This window comes from Acomys russatus, chromosome 28, assembly GCF_903995435.1.
Source record: "Acomys russatus chromosome 28, mAcoRus1.1, whole genome shotgun sequence".
Lineage (NCBI taxonomy): Eukaryota > Metazoa > Chordata > Mammalia > Rodentia > Muridae > Acomys > Acomys russatus.
The window spans coordinates 19,976,439-20,000,854 of record NC_067164.1 but is presented as its reverse complement, the minus strand read 5'-3'; the positions used below and the strand labels follow the sequence as shown (position 1 = coordinate 20,000,854).

Here is a 24,416-nt window from a genome sequence, read left to right as displayed (position 1 = left end):
CTGGGGAAGCCTGAAGGTTAGCACTGGCATGCACCATAGGTCCATGTTAGCAGTGAGCCTGGTGCCTCATCCACCAGAGGAAGGAGAGAGAGGCAAGTGGCTCATTCTGGCAGACATGAATCCGTTTCTTAGGTTCCCAAGGACTGCTGTAAGTATCCACCAGCAAGCCTTCTGTTTTCCCTGCCCGGATCCTGCCTGTGCTGAACATCAATAGGGACAGCATTAGCTCATTTCCCTGGCAAATATGCTTAGGACACCATTCTCCATCCCTGAGCCCAAGCTTCAACCACACACTAACCGTTAGTGGACTTGTTTACACCCCCTGCACCTTCACAATGGTGACCCCAAACCATTGAGCCTCCTGTCGGCACCCCCTAAGTGTTGGGATTGTAGGTGTGCACCACCGTGCCACTTCATTATTAGTTTTTTAGAGCGCAGAATAAAGTAGTCAATAGAAGCAGCAACAGCATTTACAACAAGTGTCTTTGGAAATTATTAGTTGGCAGGAGGCAACATACAGTGTTGATAGCTACTGAAAACAAATACACAATTTATATTTAGCAAAGGCAACTGTTTTTTAATGTCCTGGTTTATATTTAATGCTTTTGAACGACACAGATTCCAGCTTCCTAAGAAAAATAGAAGATCGTTAGTGGGTGTTTAGTTGTAGGTTGGATCTCCCTTATAAACCTCTACACTACAAATGAATTGCTCTATAACAAAAATCAGTTCGTTTTTGCTGTTCCATGGAACGTTGAGGGTGCCTCTTAGGCAGGCAGTCGCTGTCTTGCATTTGCTTGCACTTTGGGACACTGGTATGAAAGCAGTAAGCAGAGCTGTTGAGGAGGTCCGCTGTCAGGGCAGGCAGCCTTTGGAAACCATCTTCTTCAATCATCTTCTCCACAGATCTTCAAGAGCACGGCTCTGTAATCTCCAGAAGTATCTGACTGCAGAGAACAGGACCAACAGAGAAAAAACACACCATAAATAGTGAGGGGATTGGAGGTGACTCGGACCCCACGGTGCCACGGGGGTCACTTGGGCAGGAGACCTGTGAACCGCACCCTTCAGTACAGCACACCGCAGGGTCTTCATTCTTTCACACGTGAGTACAGTTGTGCGCCAGCCTAGTGTGTTCTCTGCATTGCACAATGTTTAAACCCTCATGCAGTAGTGTAACTGAATTTCAACGAGGGCTTTAAAGAGTACGAGATTTCAAAACTTACATGACATCACATATTAACTGCTTAAAAAAAAAACAAACCTCTAAAAACTGTAGCTTAATAAGAATCAATGTTAACTGACACTCCTATTTGCAATTCAAACATTTATCACGGGGGAACTGGGGGTGTCACTCGGTGGTCTATGTGTGCTCAACACGCGTAAGACCCTGAGTGGAATTTCCAATATAAAAAGCTCAAAGGAAAAGTTTATCTTGTATTAACTATTGCATTGCAACTCTTGCAAACGTTCCATGCAGTAGAATATGAACTGTCCTAATCTCCTAATCCCAATGTGACAATTGCAGAGGCTAAAGAAAAGTGCCCTCAAATCAGAGAGCCTGCCCCCCCCCCCACCATTCCTGTTATATCAGTTTCCGAAGAGATTCAAAAATCCTATCCTGCAGGGAAGCTCCTTATGTGGGAAGGGAAACAACTCAAAGTACCTTCAGGAAGTCCCTTAAGCTGATCAGATGCATTAGGCTCCTTCTTACCAGAGGAAGCAATAAACACTTGTAGTTTACTTTAGTTTTTGTCCAGCATGGCCTCACTTGTTATTCTCTTCCTGCTTTCTGAGCGCAGATGATAGTGATCAGTCAGCTTTCTGCGCCTCTACCAACCTCCCACCGCCGGGTGCCATGTCTCCCATGCCGTCATGTGTCTTTGCTGCTTTGTATATTCTTCTTTTTCCCACCTTTGCCCCCACCCCGGTCTCACCCTCTATCACTAAGTAGAAGACAAAGAATAGAGGGGGAAATATAGATAGAGAGATCCCTGGATTTGATTTCTTTCCTTTTGTTTCTTCTTTGAGCGTGGCTACTAACAAACTACAACCTCCCTGAGTGACCAACAACCACCCACCCTGACTCTTGGGGCCCTAGCATTTATATACCCTGGGAAGAGTTCCTAGAATTCCGAATGTCACACGATGCCAGAAATTATCTGCAGCTGGCAAAACAATGGCTATGCTAAAGCATGAGGCAAATCATAGTCAGGGTCTTTGGACAGTCCAGAGCATACCTGGGATTAAAACAAACACACAAATAAAACAATGAACATTCTTATATTTCAATATTTTTAAAAAAGAACCTAAAATTCCAGAATTGCCACTATATTTCTCCCTTCTGTTTTAAGCCATTAATTGTGTTATGTGAGGTGGAAAATTAGAAACAGAGACATTTTCAATGAAATAAGTGCTTTTCTGGTTAGTGGCCAGGGTTTTCAGGAAACCTCTCGGCTCAATTTTAATCTTTATCAGTTTTGATCACTTCCCGTGGAAATACAAGCAAGTCTGCATCTCCAACGCAAAACTTTTGCTGACTTCCATTCTGATGTTAACACATCCTTATAGTATATAGACAGATTTAATTTCACAGGTTTTTTTTCCCCCTATAACCCAGTATTTTTGGTTGCTGTTGTTTGCTCCTTTATTATTAATGTACAGAAAATTTAAAGTTAGTAGAGCAATATTGATTCTAGCTTTTTTTCCCAAACATCATACAGTTGTAGAAACTATCTGCAGCCAGCAAAACCGTGGCTCTGCTAGAGCATGAGGGCAAATCATAGGCAGCTGCTGTGGACAGTTCAAAGCAGTCCACATCCTCATACCTGGAATTAAAGTGAAAACACACTCTTATGTCTGTGTTTTTAAAAGACACCAATTGTCTTCAGAATTGTCACTACAACGATGTATTCCTTTTTTCTTAAACAGTAAGTCAAAAGTGAACTTAAATTTAAAAAAAATTTATTATAATTTATTCAGATCACATCCTGATTGTTATCCCTTCGCTTGTATCTTTCCATTCCCACTCTCCCTCCCTCCTTCTTCTGCCCTATTCCCCTCTCCTACACCTCTGACAGAAGGGGACCTCCTCCCCCACCATATGACCACAGCTTATCAGATCTCATCCAGACAGCCTACTTCCCCTTCTTCTGTGCACACCAAGGGGAAATGATCAAATCAGGGGCACCAGAATTCATGTCAGAAGCAGTCCCTCCCCTCCCCACAACCATGGAGAATGATCTGTCCATTGGCATGGTTTACTGTATGCATTATCCTTGGTTGGTACAACAGTTTGTTTAGGCACCCTCCCTGGGTCAAAACTCTTTATCTCTTAAGTTAATTAGTTAGCTAGAATGTTTATTATTTATTTATTTATTTGAAAGAGAGAGAGAGAGAGAGAGAGAGAGAGAGAGAGAGAGAGAGAGAGAGAGAAAGACTGACTCATTGTGTAGCTCCTGGTGACCTGAAACTTGCTATGTAGATGAAACTTCCCTCAAACTCACAGAGATCTGCTTATCTCTGCCCCTGAGTGCTAGAACTAAATGCATGTGCCACCATGTCTGATTCCTGAAGTTATTTCACTCAGAGTATTTATAACAGCAACAGAAGGTACCTACCACACTCACAATCTACCCACAGTAGCAACAGCTGCACTGACTTTTTCAGGTACTGACTCTTAGTACATTCCAAACCCAAGACATGCAAGACCAGGAACTTCCTCACACTTTCCCAAAGAAGAGGCCCTCTTCTCTCACCCTCTTGTGGAAAATGGAACTTCTTGCTACTTCCCGAGGTAGAATCCTGGATGCCATCCTTGAACTTTTCCTCACTTCTCTTATCAAGTCCTAAGTATTTCTTGAGTCTCTGCTGTGTTTGTATGACTCCCACTCCACTCATGTGTACTCCACTGTGGTTGTGTCACAGCCTCCCATCCCTGCGACAACCCCTAACTCATCACTCCATATCTCTCCAAATCCCTGTTTAAGTCATTCTTCACAGTCACCAGAATCTTTAACAGTCAAGGTTCTCTCTTGAATGACATTCTCACTGAATTCACAACCCTGATGCTAAAGGCAGGACTATTTCAATGTGCTAGAGATTTCCTGCATGGCCTAGCCCCTCTACCCTGTTTTCATTGTTTCTTCTACCCCAAGATCTTTCCATTTGCAGTTCCCTCCTAAGAATGCCCAACTAGCTCCATACAGATGCAACCATCCCTTTGCTATGCCGACTCAGTTTCCAGATCAGAACCATCATTTTTCGATAGGGGCCTTTGCTGTCAATCAAGTCTTCCCATTAGGTGATCTTTAAGCACCGTGTCTCTTATTTAAGTAGTGATTTTTACCATATTTATAATTTCATAGGAGCAAAACATTTTCTCCCTATAATTTCAGCCTTGAGTCTGGTACATAGCATTCATCAAGTAAATATTTGTGATTAGATGAAAACAGCACAGATTCCGCCCCCCCCCCCCAACTTTGGAACTCTGGGTGAACTCATTTCACTATGTTATGCCTGAGTAATCTCTAGGATCAATTTTTCTAATTAAGCAACTAAGATTTCTTTTCCTCTGGACTCTTACCATGAGTCTCTTTGTAGGAGTCTCTTTCTAGGATGCGTCCTAGGACCCTGTTGACCAGCACAGTTCCAGAGGAGGCACCCACTTCATGCTGTTGGTCTGATAGGAAAACTCAAAACCCATTCCTCTAAGAAATATTCCTTTTCTAATCTCAGCATAGCTTTTTTTTGTCAGTTTCTATATGTCCACCCTCCATACTGCACATTTAGGACATGGCTAGATTCCAATTATTATCTATGTTAATGCCTACCTTAAACCTTCATATGAAGCCTATACTATATGCTATGAGATCACTCAAGTAGTTACTATAGGGCCTTTATGGAGCACTTTTTACTACTGACTAGGGAAGACTAGGAAAAATTCAGTCTCGTCTAAACTTCCATGAATATCTTTTTTAGGCAGGACCTCAACTATGTAATATAGGCTATCCTTAAACTAGAGATCCTCCTGCCTCAGCCACTCCCAAAGTATGGGAGGCATGGGAGGCATGGGAGGCATGCGTCACTACCCCTGAATCGTCGTCTTGTCAGGAAAAGATGAGTTGTTTTTTTTTTTTTTTTTTTTTTTTAACCTATATTCTTCCTTTCCTTTTCCTCCTCACCAATCATCAACCACGAGAGGATGACAGAATCAAAGATCGGGATGTACATAACATGGAATTCTAGTTCCTGAGTTTCAGAAACAAAAAAAAAAAGATCCCACTGGTAAGTCAAAACACCGTGAGTGAGATTACCTGAGAATGTGTGTGGGAGGGAGAAGGCAAGGGGTCTATATCGTATCACATCACAAGCTGGACTTTGCAGTGATGGAGCTTTCTTTTTATCAAACTACAAATAGCTTAAATGCTTCCTAATACAATAAGCCCCCATTACCCAGAGCACTGCGGGACGGAGAGCCACAGCTCAATCTAATTTTCTGGTTTGCTGAGGGTGAACCAAAAGCCCTCCTGGTGTGTCAACCTTGTTACTGACAATTGTTATAAGATGTATGGGTCTGCTTTTCTGCCTCAGCAAGTACAATGCGGCTAATGTTATTGAGTCTCCCTATGATGACGGAAACTATTGTAATGTGCCAGGATCAATTCAAATAGAACCCATGCTAAGCTCTAGGCAGAGCCTGGTGATGCTCTTTCAGATCAGTTATGGTTTTGACTTACCTTTGCATCTTTCTCCGTCAAAGTTTAGCAGAAAACAAAGACTCGGGTTTTAAAAGCACAAAAGAATTTAGTGAGCAAATCTAGCTGGCTGGCTAAAGTGAATACATTCATTCCTTTCTTTAAAAAAAAATCATTTATAGGTCCTGAGGCTGGAATACTCCCAAGGTAGGTGGTTAGAGATGCCCAGGCCAATGTCTGTGTCTGGTTAAGGATGTCTGTTGTGGCTACAGATGCATTATGGGTAGAAAGAAAGACTCCAACTACCCCATGTGGCACCAGAACATGGCCTAGCCTAGGCATTCCCAGTGGCCATGGCTAGGCATCCATTCCTTAGGGACCAGGGATTTAGAGTCCTAGCAGCTGGAGGTATAGTAGCCAAGAATCAGGATCTGTATACAATAATCCTGCAACTGGCCTGGGGTGTGTGCTGCCAGCTTGGGGCTCTCAGTGTTTCCTGCCGGGCTGCTGGTTGCTGGCCTGTTGGTCCCAGCTCTCCTGGGCACTGCTTCTCAGCAGGTATCCACCTGGATCTCCAAAGCTGATTTTCCTAATAGCTTGTAGAGTATCTAAAGACTCAGAGGTAAATAAGTCAGGCAGCCTGTGAAGGCCTTGTGTAGCCAGCCCCAGACTCTACACTGGGTGACTGGGAGGGTTGGGTATTCTTACTCAGCATCTGTCCCCATATTGATTCAGGGCCCCAGATTAATTCTCTCAATTATCAGACTTTTGTAAATCATCTGGGGGCTAAAGTGAAATGAAACAAAGCAAAACAAAACAGAAAATAGACCCAACAGAATACTGTCAGAAAGGCCTGGGGCTGGTTCCTTAGCATTTATTAGCCAGCTGGTCTATTTCCATTTCCACAATGACGTTAAACTCAAGCTTTTATGGTATAGAAGTTTCTTTTTCTGAACAATTTTATCAATTTTACCAGTCTGACTTCCTTAATAATTCTTAATTTATTACATATATATTTGTGTACACTGACTTGAGAACAGTGGCCATGGGTTCACTCTTTAAACAGAGAGAAAGGAATAGCAAACATTTAAGAAAAATTCTCATCCAGAATGACAGAAAAGTGGGAATTTTAAAAAATAGGAAACTATAAAGATTGATACATTCAATTACACATCACATACAAGCTCTGCTTGGGAAAAATGCCTTTAGCTGAGACAAAAAAACTAATGGGAAAATATTCATAATGAGATTTTAAAAAGATAATCTGCTTTATGTAATAAAATGTCTTAGAAGTTAACAGAAAGCAATAGAAACCCAAAAGAAGAATGAGCCCAAAACACAGAAAGAGACAGCTCAGCAAAAATAAATAAAAATGTCATTTAAGACGTGACAGTACATTCAGTTATAACCCTCACCTGCGGACTATAAAAATACCAAAGGGTCATTTGTGAGTAGAAAACAACCCTCTATTCTGAGGTTCTGATGAAAACAAGGAAATGGGAGCCAAGAAAAAACATATTTTTATCTGTCTTAACCATTTACCCATCTCCCCCAACACTTGTACCCCATGAAACTGAATATGTACACGGCAGCATTATTTTGAAGTCAAGAACTGTAAACATCTGTTGATGAGATTGGAGTAAAACTAGAATGATGTACAGCTGCTGAACATGAGAGACCTTCCTCACACTACAATGAAAGAAACTGAAGCTACAGGACCAGCCATCTTTTGTGTACAACAGAAGGCATTATTATTACTATTATTATTATTATTATTATTATTATTATTATTATTACATTTATTATTGTTGTGGTAGGGGCCAAACTTACAGCCTTGCACACGCTATAAATGTTTAATACTGACAAACATGCCTAGTTCACTAAAGAAAAATTTAAAATATGTACTTCTCTTTCCTTACTTTGCCATAAATGCTGAAGTAATTTTTGTAAAAGCACACCAATATAAAAAAAAAAATAGACAACCAATTTACACATGTATTTTTCAAGAAAATTATGGCCAATAAGCTTTAAAAAGATGACTCACTGTTATATTCTTAGTATCTAAGAGATGGAAAACAATCACCATTTTTAACAAATGTTTTTTTTTTAGATTTATTTCTTTCTAATTTTATGTGTAGTGGGTGTTTTGCCTACATAAGTTTGTGCACCATGTGCATGAATTGCCCACAGAGGTCAGAAAAAGTGTCAGATCCTCTGGAACTGGAGTTGCAGATGGTTGTGAGCTGCCGTGTGGGTACTGGGAAAAAAAAAACCCCAGTCCTCTGCAAGAGCAACGAGTGCTCTTAAGCACCGAGCCATCTTGTTAGTTCTCAGTTCCCACTTGAATGTCTTGGTGTAACTATTTTAAATTCAGAAAGCGCAGTAACAAGAAGAGAGACATCTAAATCAGACCTATCTCTGTTTTAAGGACCACGAAAGAGAGATTGCCAGCAGAGAAAGGGACGCTATGCCTTGCTGTTTCTGGGGGAGACTTACTTGAATTGCTGAGTATAAGGAGTAGCCATAATGCTTCTTAAACTCATGTCGGATGTCCAAAAGGTCAATCTCTGATCTGGAAACCATTATTCTGTTCAGGGTGAATTCATCAGTCCCAGCACCCTGGGAAGAAAGGGCCATGAAATCCTCACCAGTCAGTCAATGACATGCAGATATTCAGTTATAAATGTCAGATTACAGTGCACAAAATATTCAGCCACAGTAGCTCCTCTTCATTCCTTTAGCACCAAACTCCACCATTCATTTATTCAAGAAATATGTGTTGAGGCCCTGTAGTGAGCCATCACCAAGCTATGAAGAGGAGATGCCCCTAATGGGCCTCCAAGTCTACAAAGGATACAGGCTAGAAAACAAGTCCAACACCAAATCCTAGCACAGAGGAGGTTTAGAGCTATTGGCAGTCACTGGCTGCTGGGTCAGTTTTTTTTTTTTCCCTAAAAGCACAGCCCCCTGATAAGTTGTCCACACTCCGCTGGAAGGCCACACATGCAAGACTATTTAGGCAGCTCAAATTTATCTTGATCAGAAAGAAAAAAAAAAAAGACACAAAGTTGGGTGGAAAGGGAAGCACAGTGGAACTGGGGAGATGTGGGGGCGGGAGGGTGCACATGATCAAAACACATACAAACTTCTCAATGAACTCATAAGATCATTAAATAAGGAGTTATTTACAAATTTGTCTGACAGATAGGAGATATTGGGCTCAACAGAAGTGAGTTTTAGCAGAGCCTGGGAAAGGCTAAAGACTAGGAAAGGTCTGCCCAAGAGAGTGACATAGGCTGAAGCCCAAATAATCAGCTGGGGGCATGCTGGGCACGGTGAGATGCCAGATGGTGGTGGGGCAGTGGCATCAAGGCACACACAAATTCTACACCAAGGGAGGAAGGGTGGGTTCCTACAGAAAGTGAAGAATGCTCTACTAGAATGCTCACCCGCCCCCATGCGTGTATTTGTGTGTATTAATTGTATGAAAGTTTAGGACAGGGAAGGATGCCATATCTAAGGATACGTAAACAATGAACATTGACAAATGATGCGTCTGGAAATCCTGGACCTTGCTAGCCATGAAATAAAAGTGTAACTGCATTCCAAAAGCTGAACTGTTGCACTATTCTAAACTAAGAATGCTGAGATTAGGTCTTATTCGTGGTTGTTTTCAAAGATGGTCCATCTTGCAATATGAAGTGCAGGTTTCAGGGGAGAAGCAAGGGAGTAAGAGGAGAGTCTCTGAGCCCCACCCAGATGCCACGCAGCAATAACACAAAGAGATGGCCATGGAGTCATCTGGAGTGATGGCCACAGGTAGAGAACATGGAAACTACATGCGATGTTTCCAGGTGGCTGGTCAAAATTACGATGTACCGTTGGAATAACGGGGAAAGAGAGTGAAGTATTCCAAGGTCGCTCCTAGGTGAATAATTACTTTATTAATGTATCCAACAAATGCCAGTCAACATCTACTATGTACCCGGGCATTCTACTCTGGAAGTGAATAGATTTAGTCTTCCTGCTGTTTAGTTTCTATTAGACAGAGATAGCAAACTATCTAATGATTTTAATAAATAGTAAAAGAATGCGGGAAAACATGGGGAAATAGAATACAGGGTAATGGAAAAAGAGTCAGTAGAGGGAGGGCTATGCAGGGAACTATGGAGTTGGCTAGACCTAGCTGTCTTGCGAGGCATGCATTATAGGTTTTTCAGGGTAGAGTCCATGGCTCCTGAGGCACTGTGTGCCTTCCAGTTCCCGAGAAACAGATGCACTCGTGCAAGTAGAGACGCCTTCAGGCTGCTTTGTGTGTCTCTGTATGTTCCCTTAGAAGTCAAAACAGCATGAAAGCTTGACAGGACAATTGGTCTCAGGTATTGATCTGGTATACCCTGTGTAGCTTGCAAACTTCATTGTATCCTGATACCTGCAATTGTATTGATTCTGGTAACTGTCAATATATTGTTTCTGATAAGGGTATAGGAAGCCTGATTGCTCTCAATAAAACCGCCACAGCCTCAGTGTTGTTGTGGATCGTCCAACTGGCCTGATTCAATTCCTCGCGGCCACATCAGTTGACCTTGGCCCAGGAAGTAATCATGGGCACTTACAGGCCTATGTCAACAGGAGACATTTGAGCTGAGCCCTGAAAAGATGAGAAAAAGCCAGCCACATCTCAAGCGGAGGAACACTACAGATAAAAGAGACACACACAGAGATGCCAATGTGGGAAGAGCATTGGTAACCAGGAATGGCAGGAAGCTGGAGGTGGCTGAAGCGGAAGTAACAAGGCTTCGGAGGCGGAGTTCAATTTCCAGAGCTGAATAAGGCCAGTTCTGATTAGGTCCACCCTGTGAGATGGCTGAACACAGGAGCCAGGATTGGCGGTGGCGTGAGGTGAGATGTTCAGTTGGACATTACTTTTACAGCCACAGGAAATGCCCACTAAAGAACCGAGGAAGCATTTCCTCGCGTAGGGACTGAAGACATGAATAGAGCATGCGTCATCAGTATCCTGCACGGAGCATGCGCCGTCTCCATCCTGCGCAGGTTGCAGACTCAGCTGGGTTCAGGCTCCTTGAGAGATCATGCATTTCAGGGGGCTGTTTGAAGTGTAGCATTCCACAAGTCCTACTTCCTACACGTACCGAGTGACGGAAATGATTGAACAAATACGTTACCAGCTCCTTCTACCCTGGCTGGCAACACTTATTATATTTCGAGGCAAATTAGTAGAAAATTTAGCTTCAGAAAGAGACTCACTGAAGTGGAAAAGAACTATGACATCTCATCAATATTAAACAGTATTTTCCTTCTCCGTGAGGGACGCTCTCTATGAGTTACAATATGAAAGCTCCAAACCAACCTTCAAAGCGCGGTGAAGTCTTTCTGCCAAAAAGGCCGGCGTATTCCTCGTGCAGTGAACTGTTTATTGTTTGATTTATTAAAAAAAAAAAAAATAATAAAGAAGCAAAGTAATAGTTAGTTTCATTTAATACAATCTGAGTCAATATCACTCCTGGCTTTTACTTACAATGAGCAAAAAGCTGCTAATCCTAGATTTCAAAGGCTTGTGTTGTCAAATTTGCACAGAACTTCAGAACGGTAATTATCTTCAGCCAAGGGGAAAATAAAATTATGTGCCGAAAACACACCCACGTTTCTGACTCATCGACACACTGACACCTCATCTTCTTCTGATAATTCCATGGGTTTAGCCACCAGTCAGCTCTAATGCCTCTGCCTAGCAATTAATAGCTTTGGCTACAAATAGCTCGTTCCATTAAAAAAGGGTACCGAACACCAGCTTAAAATCAAATCTCCACCCTCCCAGGTGGATTTCCCTTTAAAAAGACTGGCTCAGGATAGGCTAGTGAGATTGGCTGTGTCACCAAGAGGGATGGACCTGCTTTGAAGGACTGTCAAAGTGTAGATGAGTTGATGTTTGTGAAAAGTCAAGCACAGTGCCCAGCACACAGAAGTGCTTAAAAATAAAAGTTAAGGCACCATACCTTAGAGTCACTCTTCAGAGGTGGGAATTCGGGTTTGGGAGATGACTCTCAAGGTCCAGGAAGAGGAAGTTACCCATGGGGATCCGCTATGGTGATCTTTACTGCAGGTGCTATGAATTACTATAATGGATGTTAGAAATGACGTCCCAGTGGTGAATATTCAGAGTCTGGGCAATCCCCAGCAGAACTGTGTAGTCAGCTCTACAGTGTCCCTAACTAGAAGTAGCCTAGAGAGACAGACAGACAGACAGACAGACAGAGACAGAGTGTGTGTGTGTGTGTGTGTGTGTGTGTGTGTGTGTGTTAACATTTTTAAACTCTTCTTTAAAGAGATTAAGAGCCCTATTTTTGAGTGCCTCATGCTTTGATCTCACCTTTCTCTTGAGATGTTCTCCTAGTGCCTGGGAAGACAAACTGTGAGACCTCATTGCCTGTGTGACATCATCGCTGACCACTCATTGATTTACATGTCTACATGGGAATGGGGTTAGCCTGAATCGCACTTAATCATCCAACCAAAGAGAAAGTGATCTACAGCTCTGACCTTGGATTCAATCTGGGAGGCCACCGATATGTTGCAGAGGTAACCAAATACAGTGGAGTACCGAGTTGATTAGTTTCAACCTGGCTCAATAAAAATGCCAGTAGAGTGTGATATTTCACGTCTCAGAGAGGGTATAATCTAAACATGATGACAAGCCAAATATGGATTAAAAAGCAGATAACTTCCCCAGGTATTATTTAACATTATTTGTTGAGACAACTGTTTGTACCATGGACTGCTGGGGACTTTAGAAGCACACAAATGGACCAGTCAGGATTCTTTTAATTAGCTCACCTTGACATGGACTTCAGAGAAGTACAAATAGTTCCATTTATTAATACTCAAGGGCTTACCTATGGCCAGCAGCAGGTCCTCAAAATGCCCAGATAATTCTCCTTTAATGCTGTCCTCAATGTCCTTCTGGCTAATATTTCTGTACTCATCAAATGCTAAAAAAAAAAAAAAAAAAAGCACCGTAAAAATATTTAAAGCATCCCAGAGGGCTGCGCTTGAATACATTTCACATTTTCAAATGTCCGACGTAGCAGGTCAACGAGCAAGCGCCGAACCTCAGCCATCAAAAGTTGAGCACAATGAAGACTGAATTCCTTAGACCATTTCTTCTGTTATTTCCCTTCTCCCCTCCCAGCTCGAAGCAGTTTAAAAGAGCTTGAAATGTTCTGTGACAAATAACTTATCTATTTTAGAATTATGGCAGGTGCTAGGAAATAAGGTGTCACATATACAATATTAACTGAGAAGACTTCTTAAGACATTTTTAATATGAATTTTATGACGTGTGTGTGTGTGTGTGTGTGTGTGTGTGTGTGTGTGTGTGTGTGTATGTGTGTGTGCGCGCACGTGCTGGCATAGAGATCAGAGGGAACAACTTACGGAGTTCTCTCTTTCCACCCCATGGATTTCAAAAACCAAACTCAGGTGGTCAGGCTCGGTGGCAAGCGCCTTCACCTGAAGAGCCACTTCACCAGCCCTATCTAGGAGGGTTTGGATTTTCCTGTGCAGGGAGAATCATTCTCTAAGGCAGGATGGCCCTCTCCATACCCATCAGGAGGCATCCAAATACCTTGATCAGTATTTGACTTAAGTAAAACCCATGTCATCAGGTGTACAAGAAGATTTCATAAGCCAAGTACATTTTTCGGCAAGGTTTTTGTTGCTGTTCCCCCCCCCCCCATTTTGAGATGGAAGTCTCCTGTTTGATGCCTTAGGTGGCCCTGGACTTGAAGATATCTCTTGCCTTTGTTAGGATTAAAGGCATGGGCCGCCACACCTGTCCAGCCAACGCATTTGGAAAGCAAGAAAATTTGCAAAGACATACAGGGGTCCCCCTACCTTTGTTTTCAAACAAAGACCTCAGTAAACCCACCATCATAGGGCACAATCGTGGCACCAAAATCACTGTCCGAGTTAAAGAAGTGCAATTTCTGAACTAAAAGTCACAGCAAGGCCCTTCTGTTTCCTCAGCTCAGAGTGAGCTTAGCCCTGCACTGCAGTGGCTTTCTAAACTGGCACCTGGCAGCCACTGTCAGAATATGGTCACTCTAAATGGGGCTCTGGGTGTTTCTGGAACAGCTCACTTGGGAGACACATGAGGGAGAGACTGGGTGGGCCTCAGTCACTGGTCTGAGAAGAGCAGCGGGGTTGTCCTTCCACTCCCATTTCCTTTCCCATCAGAAAAAAAAAGCCATTGTTCATCACCATTAAATCAATGAAAGTCCTTGTCAGTGCATGGCTATTCTAGAAGGTGACAAACCAGGAGAGGTAGAGTAGAAGCCTAAAGTCTGGTAACCATCTTCTGCTCGCTGCAGGATTGCCCAACCATCTACCCCATCCCCACCTATTGCCACCCACAGGGCAGAAGGCCTACTCAGTCTTCAGGACCAGACGAAAAAGAATGTCAGGACTGCCCTGAGGTAAAAAACGACACCTCTCCAATTGGTTTCCCAAGGTGCTTCTACAATAAACTGCAAAGACATTTTGCAAAACAACCCAGAGCCAGAATGACGGAGTCATACTTAGTTTCAGCTGAGGGAAGCTCCGCAGGCACAGGATCTCAGTGAACTTGTCTTCATCTGTGCCCCATTTGTTCTCGCCGGCATCATAGAGGACCTGTTGACAAATGGAAGAAGCCCCATGTGTCATCCATCACCAAGGCAATTTTTTCTCTACTCGAGGGAACAGGACAGGAGGATGGGAGTTTTACTTGATCTTAGCAGCCAATAAAATCATCTGTCATCTACACCTTTCACTTGTAGAAGACTTCAAACTTGAAGGTCAAATGTAGGACCTGGCACTTGCAATGGTGGATAATCAACACCACAGTGGGAGGCAGAGGCTGGGGCTGGGTGACATTGGTCTCCAGGCTTTGCCTCAGACAAGACAGGAGAGGACAGGCTTGGGGGGGTGGGGGTAGGGATAAAAGAGCTGTTCCTCTGGCTGTTACTGACCTGGGCATCTTTTTTGGCCAGATGTTCATCCACTTTTAGACTTTCATCTCTTCTACCCTAAACCAGTAGAGATGATAAAAACAATGTCAATCCTTTAAGGACACAGTGCTCCACCCAGCAGTTCCTCTTGGTAGATTTTTCCATGCACTCCACGTAGCAGAGGAAAATCATGCACTCCTTCCTCTAGGTTTGTCTCAGCCATTGGCTAGTCAATGTAGCAGGGCACACTAACCAGGTCCTCAACCTCCTCTGGAAACTCAAAGGTGTTAGAATGAAAAGGCAAGGAACAGACAAAAAATATTTATAAAACATATCTGATAAGAGATAAATGATAAAAAAAAATATAAAGAACCTTTGAGGCTCAGTAAGAAGATGATAAACAACCCAATTAAAGAGAGTAAATAATCCAAGGAGACATCTCACCAAAGAAGATGTATAGATAGCAAGGAAACATAGAGAAAGATGTTTTCATGTCCCTGTAAATTATGATTAAGCTCAAAAACCATTGGCAACACCAAAAACTGGGAAAGACCAGAAACAATAGCAATTCTACGGGCATTGCTAGTGGGGATGTGAAATGATGCGTGCACTTTCAGGGACCATGCAGCAGTTTCTTACATTGCTGGGTATAGTCTTACAGTATGATCCTCGACATTTATCTAAGCAAGATGGACACATGTCCATACAATACTTGCCCATCAATATCTAACTGATGTTTTATTTATAATCGACAAAACTTGATGGCAACCAAGATGCCCTTCAACTGATACACAGTTTATTCAACAAAATATTATTCAGTAAAAATAGACACAAGCTGGCCAGTTAAGTGTGTGTGTGTGTGTGTGTGTGTGTGTGTGTGTGTATGTGTGTGTGTGTGTGTCTATGAAGAAACCTTACAGGCATATGCAATAGTTACTATGTTGGTAAAGTGACATGTGCCTTTTGAGACCACTGAGGAGTTAGTTGTCTCTGGAAACAGGACAGCCCCTCCAAGTTCAGTTCTAGCATGTTTATGTCAAGTGTCCTCTGGATGTCCCTGTCCTGGGTCAGACTGGTCCCCTGACTCTGTTTGTGGACAGGGAAAAACAGCAAGCAGCTGAGGGTGCTAAAACATCTTGTCCTGGAGAATAGCTAAGAAGTAAACATTCTCCGAGGGCGACTATCGCTTATCCCATAATATTACGATGTCTACAGTTAGAAAGAGAAGGCAAAGCTCACTGTACAGAGAATATTCTGCCATGCCAGGAACTTTTTCTGGCGTGACTGAGCAGGGTATTCGTGTCATTTGTGCTGGTGATTTGATGATGCTCTCTTTCTGTGCCAACTCACCGATTGTTCTTTGACCTGGAAAGCCACACCAACACTAAGACCCGCCCAGGATCCTCATTCCAGAGCTCTGGTTGGCTGTCCCAACTGACTATCCCCATTTGTTGGGTCTTTGTTTGATGTTACCAATGTTACCATCTGTTATTCTCCCAATCGGGACACTCCAGTGAGTATCTGCTGCGTGAGTGCCCAATTTGAGCATTTTTTTTTTCTATCCTTCTGCTGCTACTTTCGATTATTCTTTTATTTTGGCTTGCTGTATCCTTAAGAAACTCACTCATTCAAAAAACGTAAAGCACAGCTACCATAGGTCAGTCTCCAAACCACACAGAACAGCGTATGCCTGAGCGCTGGAAGCCGGTCTGAAAAGAATGCATGGGGTGGGGATGGGGGGGTTGACTTCAACTACCGAACACTTTACAAGAGCCAAACGAGAAGCAGAAAAAATAGGGGTGGCTTCTGTGGGAAGGGAAAAGGGCAATACGAATAGGCGGAAGACAGGCTTCTTGGAGAAGTAGAACCATTCTGCACGGAAAAGTGTGACGGTAGGCGCGTTCGTGTATTTGTTAAAATCCATAGAACGCTTGAGTAAACCCTAATGTACTGATCCATTTCCCGGCAGCCTCACTTACTCTCTTCTAATCTTTACAACACCTAAGGGGTTAATAGCCGCCTAAAGTGTGGTTCCCGGGTATGACCAGGAATTCCCGAGAAAGCTTAAAGTAACTTGTTCAGGTACACAAAGCCATTCAGCAGCAGGCGGGCCCAACTGCTTGCTCCGAAACCAGCCTTCGAGCGCCAATCTGCCTGCCGCTGCCGCTTTGTGGATTCCGCCTTCCTGAGGTTTTAGGAAGTTAAAGCACCTGAAGCTATATCCAAGCAGCGCTGTGCCTCGTTTTGGCAAGCCCTGCTTCAGGCGTCATGCTGAGCCACTTGGGATTTTCTCACACACCAGGAGCTGTGTAAATCAGCCCCATCAGTGAGGGGAGGGATGGGGGGGGCTGGAGGGGTGGGGGAGGGGGGCTGGGGGCGGGGCTTTAATCATATCCTCTCTTATACAAGCCTGTGACTATGTCTCATCCTTGACTTTGCCATCTTGTTTTCTAGGTGTATGGGTACTTAGCGTGCATGTGTGTTTATGCACAGGGCATGTCTGGTGCATATACACACATGCCTGAAGAGAGAACAGGATCCCCTGGGACTGGAGTTACAGGTGATTGTGAGCCAACCTGTGAGTGTGAGACTCCTTCTAACCCCAGTCCTCTGAAGAACAGCCAGCAGTACTCTTAACTGCTGACCCATTTCTCTAGCCCTGACTTTAGCATCTTTTTAAAAAAATGCATATTATTTAGTAGTGTGTGTGTGTGTGTGTGTGTGTGTGTGTGTGTGTGTGTGTGGGAGCACCACAGTGCAAGTGTGGAGGCCAAAGGATGACTTTAGGGAGGTGAGTCTCTCTCACCACTTTTCTGTGGGTTCCTGGGATTGGACCCTGGGTGCCACAGTTGTCGCGAGGCACCCAGTGCTGCAGCACTGTGACTGGCCTCCTGAATTTATTAATAAAATCATAAACTTTCCAGGCAACGCAAGCAGTGGCCTCATTTGCTCACGTAATGTCTTTTCCAAGGAAAGAGGGACAAAGGCCTGAAACAGATACATTTCCCCTGAATTTACTACGCAGCTCTGAGGCGAATCCTTCTATGTCTTTTTCTCACTTAATTTTAACAAAATAACTTTTCTTTGAAACCCAGAAGAACTCTGTGTCCTAAACATGTAAACATGCCCCAAATGAACAGTTCTGAGCTTATGTGGGTGGCATATCAGAGCAGCACGCCATGACTCTCAATGGAGACATTTATAATCCATAGACTGATCTGAGCCAAACCAAGCCTTTTTGTTGTGGTTACATCACCATGTTAGGCAAATGCAACGAGAACAAATCGTTTCACAGGAAAATGAAAACCTCACTGTCTTAGGTTTTGCTAAGTCCCCGGAAAATGATTTCTGAGCATGAGGCTTATTGGGGCAGGGCAGGGGTGGGGGGCCACGGAGGGGAGGCAAATAATAAAAAATAAAACCTTAGAATATCGAGTCTCTTCTTGGTAACTTGCTATCCTTCCTCTGAGTGCCGCCAGGTCTCCCCATCCAGGGGACATGGTCAGAAAAGGGGCACCAGAGTTCATGTGAGAGTCAGATCTCTCTCCACTCAACGGTGGAGAATATCCTGTTCATCGGCTAGGTCGTGGTAGGGGTTCGAAGTTTACTGCCTATATTCTCCTTGGCTGGTGCCTTAGTTTCAGGAGGACCCCAGGACCCAGATCTGCCTGTCATAAAGTTCTTCTTGTAGGTCCTCTGTGGGTCCTACTATTTCCCCATTCTTCCATACTACTCTCGCCTAAAGTCTCAATAGGATGTCCTGTCCTCTGACCCACTTTCTTGGTAAGTAAAGTTTTTCATGGGACGTATCCCTTGGACTAGTGTTTTGATATAAGTGAGTATATACCGTTTGTCTCTTTTTGCTTCTGGGTGAACTCACTCATTATGATAATTTCTAGATCAATCCATTTGTCCACACATTTCAGGAATTCCTTGTTTTTAATAGCTGAGTAGTATTCCATAGTGTAAATGCATCACTGTTTCTTAGTCCATTCTTCTACTGAGGGACACTTAGGCTGTTTCCATGTTCTGGCTATTATGTATAAAGCAGCTATGAACATGGTTGAGCATATGTCCCTGTTGTATGGTAGGGCATTTTCTGGGTATATTCCAAGGAGTGGGATAGCTGGGTCTTGAAGAAGCCCTATTCCCATTTTTCTGAGAAAGTGTCAGATAGCTTTCCAAAGTGGTTGTACTAGTTTGCATTCCCACCAGCAATGAAGGAGTGTTCCTCTCTCTCCACATCCTCGCCAACATACGGTATCATTTGAGTTTTTGATCTTAGCCATTCTGATGGGTGTAAGATGGAATCTCAGTGTCACTTTGATTTGCATTTCTCTGATGACTAACGAGGACGAGCATTTCTTTAAGTGTTTCTCAGACTTGATATTCTAAGAGCATATATAGGGGAAGGAGGTCTCCCTCAATCACAGACATAGGGAAGGGGAGAAGGGGGGAAGTGGCATGGAGGGAGGAATGGGAGGAAACAGGGGAAGGGCTAACAACCTAGATGTAATATCAATAAATTAATAAAAAAAAAACCCAAAGAAATAAAACCTTACATCTGCCAAAGTCAGCAGAGCTTTCCGGAAGTCTCCTGACGTTTCGGAGCTGATGTCATCGCCGAGGCTCTTCTTATATGCTGAAACCAGATAAGGTGAAACTGAGTGCTGAGGAGCTGAAGCAGAGGACTACAGAGCTCAGGGCCCTACTCTCCTCTGTGTTGACTTCCTGGTGCTCTGCCAGTGTGCGGTGGGGGCAAACGAGAGGAAGGTTCTGGGCCAGACTGTGCTTCGTTTTATCTGACAGTGGCTCCAAAGAAGAGCCGGGGCAGGAGTCTGTTAGTTGGCCTTCAGGCTTACACGTTTATTCTTCCTTCACATGAACAGAGCCCTAACCGTGAGCAGAGGTCATTCAGGTAGCCTGAAGCTGTGCTCCCAGGGCCCTTTCTGCTAGGTGCAGCCCAGTCACTTGGTTCTCCATCACACTTAGGCAGGCATGGGTGATGTTGCTGGAAAATCTACCCAGAGGGACGAGCGTTGCCCTTTACTTCTTTAATTCTGCCTCTATGTGGGCTGAGGCCCAAGCCTTAGGCAGCTGTCCATCAGTATGAAGGGTGGGGGCCCGAGTCACCGGAAGTTTTCAGAAACTACCATACCAGCCTAGAATTGCCACTCTCCCAACCTCTACATATAACAGAATTCAGCATCGATTATGAGCAAGCCACTGTTGTTTAGTTTTATTGAATCTAAGCTTCACTTTAAGAAATACTCTTAGACTACATTAATTAATATTGCTCAAAAATTAAGAAAGCCATCTCCCCAAATACTATTTTTGCTTAACCAATGCCAGCTTTGTATTTACATATTTTTGTATACAGTAGACACATGGCAAATGGTAAACTGTGCCCACTTTTACTTTCATTCTCCTTTTAAAAGATTTGTTTATTTTCTTTTATGTGTATGAGTATTTTACCTGCATGCATGTAGATACATGGTGTGCACGCCTGGTGCTCACACAAGTCAGAATCAGGGTCAGAGCTGCCCTGAACCCCGGAACTGAAGTTACATTGTTGTGATCCACCATGTTGGTGCTGGGGACTGAGTCTGGGTTGCTTGCATGAGCTGCAATTTTTCTTTAACTCTGAGTCATTTCTCCAGCTTTGATTTTTCTTTTTCTTTTTTATAGTGTTAGAGGTTGAGCCCAGGGTCTTGTTGTGCATGTTCGGCAAGAGCACTGCTACCAAACAACATTTTCCGCCTTGCCTACAACTTAAAATGTCTGCTCTGCTTCTGTGGAGTAATGAGTCCCTTGCTGCTAACGCTGATCTGGATGGAAGTGACACCAGGTGGCAATATGAATCCGATCGACAACATTTTCAATAACACCATATAAACTTTCCACATGAATAACTATCTTTAAATCAGTAGAAGACAATTATAGAAAGTCACTGGATACGTAACAGCAAAAAATTTCCTCAGCAAAACTTAATAGATTGAAATTTAATGAAACCGATCATTTTCAAAGAAATTCATACAAATAAAAGCCATTAGAGACATAAATTATTTATCTTAATGGTGATAATTTATGCCTACCAGTCATAATATTGTTGTCCCACCCTACATTCCAGTTAGAGAGGGAATTTTGGTTTAAAAACAAGTCAGACGTATTTTGTAATTTTTAGACTTATCTAGATAAGACTAACTACTCATGTGAGGCAGTCTCCCCTGCCTTCCTCCTTCATCACATACTTTGCAGGAAGTTGGACAATTAAAAAATGAAAATGAACATAGTAGAAGCAGCAAGTGTGGCCATGATGGCTGCCCAACACACGAGTGTATGAAAACACGACAATGAGACTCACTAAGATGTACAACCAATGGGTACCAGTAGTTACAGTGAAAAGGAAATAGGCAAAAACAAAAAACAAACAAACAAACAAACAAAAATGACTCCAATACGGCCGACAAGTGCCCCGTGCGTTTTGAAACATAACATGGAAGGAGAATGAGGATGTGGCTGCAGTGGGAGGAGCCTGAACTAGGACTTAAGGGTTCATGACCCCTGAGTTGGCACTCTTCCCTACAGCGGTAACTTTAGAATGCTGGGAAAAGCCTAGCTCTCAGCTGTTTATTTAGATTATCGAGTCACTACATAAACGGACAACTTGTTGCTTTTATATGAAGGCCAAGTTGATGGCCTGATTTGATAGATTCTTATGCATGGGTCACCATTTCACATTGTACTGGAGTCCTATAGGAGGCCACAATAACTTTATACCCCTTATTGCATTCATGTGTGTGTGTGTGTGTGTGTGTGTGTGTGTGTGCGCACATGTGCCACAGTCCATGTGTGGTGGTCAGAGGACAAGTTTTGGAGTAAGTTTTCTTCCGCTATGTGAGTCCCTGGAGTTGGGCTTAGAGGAATGTGCCTTTACCCACTGACGTCATCTAGCAAGCCCAAAACCTTATCAAGTATTAGAAACACTAGTTATGTACCCACTTCTGCCTATTATTAACCAGTTCTCTCATCTACCTCAAATCCCTATGCTTCCTGCTAAGTTTCCCTAACAGCTGGGAGTGAAGGGAGACCAGTGGGCAGGGAGAGGAAAGAAATGTATGCTGCCTACCTGCCTTTGCTGTACCCTGAAGGGCAGCATGGCCTCTGCAGGGACTGGCTCCAGACAAGTGGGGTTCTCCTCCTAGACATCTGAACCCTTCCTCAAGCTTGTCTTCTGAGTTCCTGGGGGCCCCAACACCTGACAGGTGGTTGTCTCCTCCCAAACTCACAGTCTTAGATAACTCCAGCTTCTGGGCCACAGAGTCCTTAACTTGGGAGGTATTTGGAGTATTTCCCTCCATTTTCCATTTTGTGTTTTTCCCCTCCACTTTCCAAAAGGATTGATGTAGTTATCTCTATTAAACTCTCTCTGTTAAAATACCTGGTATTGTTTGTGTTTTTCTGACTGGACCCTAATTAGTGCATCAGTAACAAATTAGTCACCTCTTATTTAGGCATCTATCATTTAATGAGAATTTCTCAAAATAACCTTTCTAATTCCCATCTGGGGCCCAGGATTCCCCTTCCTGTGGGCTTTTTACAGAAAAAGTGGGCCTCTTAGAAACACAAGTTTAGAAAACATGGAGGTACCTAGAGAGCTTTGTGGGCTGTTGTGTATTTGGTCCTTGGTTCTTGGGACAAATCCTTGAACTCTTTTTCTGGTAATTAAGTCTCTTATTCTTGGTATTCTTTTGAGTTTTACTAATAAGATGACCAAGAATAGAGAGAGAGAGCAACAAGATTAGGAAGACCAGCCCTATGATTAGAAGGTGAAGCTCTGAGTCACACGACATAGTCATCCCAATCTCTGAGGGCAGGCTACGGGCTGAGCTCAGCTATAGGGACAACGATTTACTCAATCTCATCTGAGTAAGAAGCCCTGATAAAAACCAATGGCTATCAATGTTCAAGTGAGCATGCCCTGTGGTGATACACTCATCAGTGTGTCAGCCAGGAGGGTCGAAGTTCCATATTGGAGACTCTCAGACATCTATGTGGCTTGTCATCTGGAGGGCCATGATTCACTTCCTTTGTAACAAACCTGGCCTTAGGAGTATTGCACTTTCTATAATTCTGAAAGCCTTCTAAGGAGCTATCTAACCTGAAAGGGCCATGAGAACCCTGGGTTTGAAGGCAATTCGTATGTGTGGCCTGGGAACATCTGAGCGTGTGAAGCAGAGTCCAAATTACACTGTGGCAACTTCCTAATTTTTAATGCAGAGCTAACAGACTTTTAGGACATGGGCCAGCTATATCAAACCTAAATATCCAGCACTTCCTCAAAATGGCTTGCCAAATTTCCCATACCCAAAATCATGAATCTAATGGCTTCCCAAATTTCCCACACCCAAAATCATGAATCTGAGTGGTTTTTAACTTATAGTAGGAATACACAACGATTGGAGACTCTTACAGTTGATGAAAATGGTTGATTCAGCTAAGTGATTGCTGAGGGCAGAGTCCTTAGAAGCAATGCTGCTACAAATGCAAGATGTTAACAGCATTGCTATGTGGCAGGTCATATCCTAACTCGCCCTGCAAATGCACAGTCCATGTTAGGATGTGTTTTTATTTCCTCATCTCTTGCCTTCTCAAGATGCTTATGATAAGAAAGATGCTGGGAGAAGTAACCTGGCTCACACGCATGTGACCAGTGGAAAAGGCAAGAAGAGAAACCAAAGTTACCCGTGTAATAGGCCTGTGAGATCTCCTTCATCTGCCGGCTTGTCCTGGTTGCTAAGATTTCAATCAGGGCATCTTCATCTGTGCCTGTGCCCTAACAAGGGAAAAATATCTTATTTTTAGAGTACTTAAAAAAAAACCCTTAATTTCATGCTTTTCAGTCTTAATATCTTTGTACAGATGAAAGAACAGCTAGGAGTAAATCAATGTAAGATCTCATATTGCTCTACAGCAGTTTTCTGATTTTTCCATGCATTTTAGAATTAAAAACACATGTCATCTGGAGTTAAACTGCCATCGTGTTTTTTCATGAAAGTGCCCTCCTCTAGTGTGAACGTAAGTCAGATAATTCTAGGAAGGAAGCGTGTAAGGGAAAAAAACCCAGGTCGTTAAAGATCGGAAGTGATGGCGTAACAGGATTAGCCCAGCAAGCTGATGTAGCACTCTGTTTGGAAATGGCTTCTGCAGCAATTTTGAATGCATCCATCCTTGCACCTCAGGGAAGGGTTGGTCAGCAGGCCCCAGCCTTCTCATACACAGAGGTTTTCAAATCATCAGTAAATGTTGTCGTGGGCCTTGCTGGCTTGGAGCGCGGCTTGCCTCATTTATTTCAAGGTCACAGAGGCACCCTGTGAAGCTATTTGCAGTAGAACTTGATCAAATAAAGCCAAGGAAACTTACAAACAGATTCAGTGGCAGCCACGATGCCTGCCACTGAAGCCATCTGTGCCACTAAATTCCAGCCAATGGGATACAGGCAGGATAATCACAGGCAAGTACAAGAGGCATCCTTACAGAGAGGCTGTAAAGCCCTCCTTAGCTTTTGACTGTGGTTGCCAGCTTCAGACAGGGCCTAAGATGGGAGAAGCTAAGATGGAAGGGCCCTTGATAATGGGACTGTCACCATTCTTGGTCTGGAGTCATTTTGTGTACATTTCTCCATAAACCAAGGGAACATTTCCCCTCAAAA

At 43.3% G+C, this 24,416-nt stretch overlaps 1 protein-coding gene across 1 annotated transcript in view; it reads right to left on the bottom strand.

Moving 5' to 3' along the window:
• Positions 1–775: 775 nt before the first annotated feature.
• Anxa3 (annexin A3) overlaps positions 776–24,416 on the bottom strand; it is a 49,465-nt gene continuing 25,824 nt past the window's right edge. Inside the window, exons 5-12 of the mRNA XM_051170264.1 lie at positions 23,450–23,540; positions 19,267–19,346; positions 14,726–14,782; positions 14,294–14,387; positions 12,611–12,706; positions 11,068–11,126; positions 8,193–8,315; positions 776–947 (exon numbers count right to left, since the gene is read on the bottom strand). Coding sequence (XP_051026221.1) covers positions 888–947; positions 8,193–8,315; positions 11,068–11,126; positions 12,611–12,706; positions 14,294–14,387; positions 14,726–14,782; positions 19,267–19,346; positions 23,450–23,540 — 660 coding nt within the window. The 3' untranslated portion in view covers positions 776–887. The remainder of the gene's footprint in view (positions 948–8,192; positions 8,316–11,067; positions 11,127–12,610; positions 12,707–14,293; positions 14,388–14,725; positions 14,783–19,266; positions 19,347–23,449; positions 23,541–24,416) is intronic.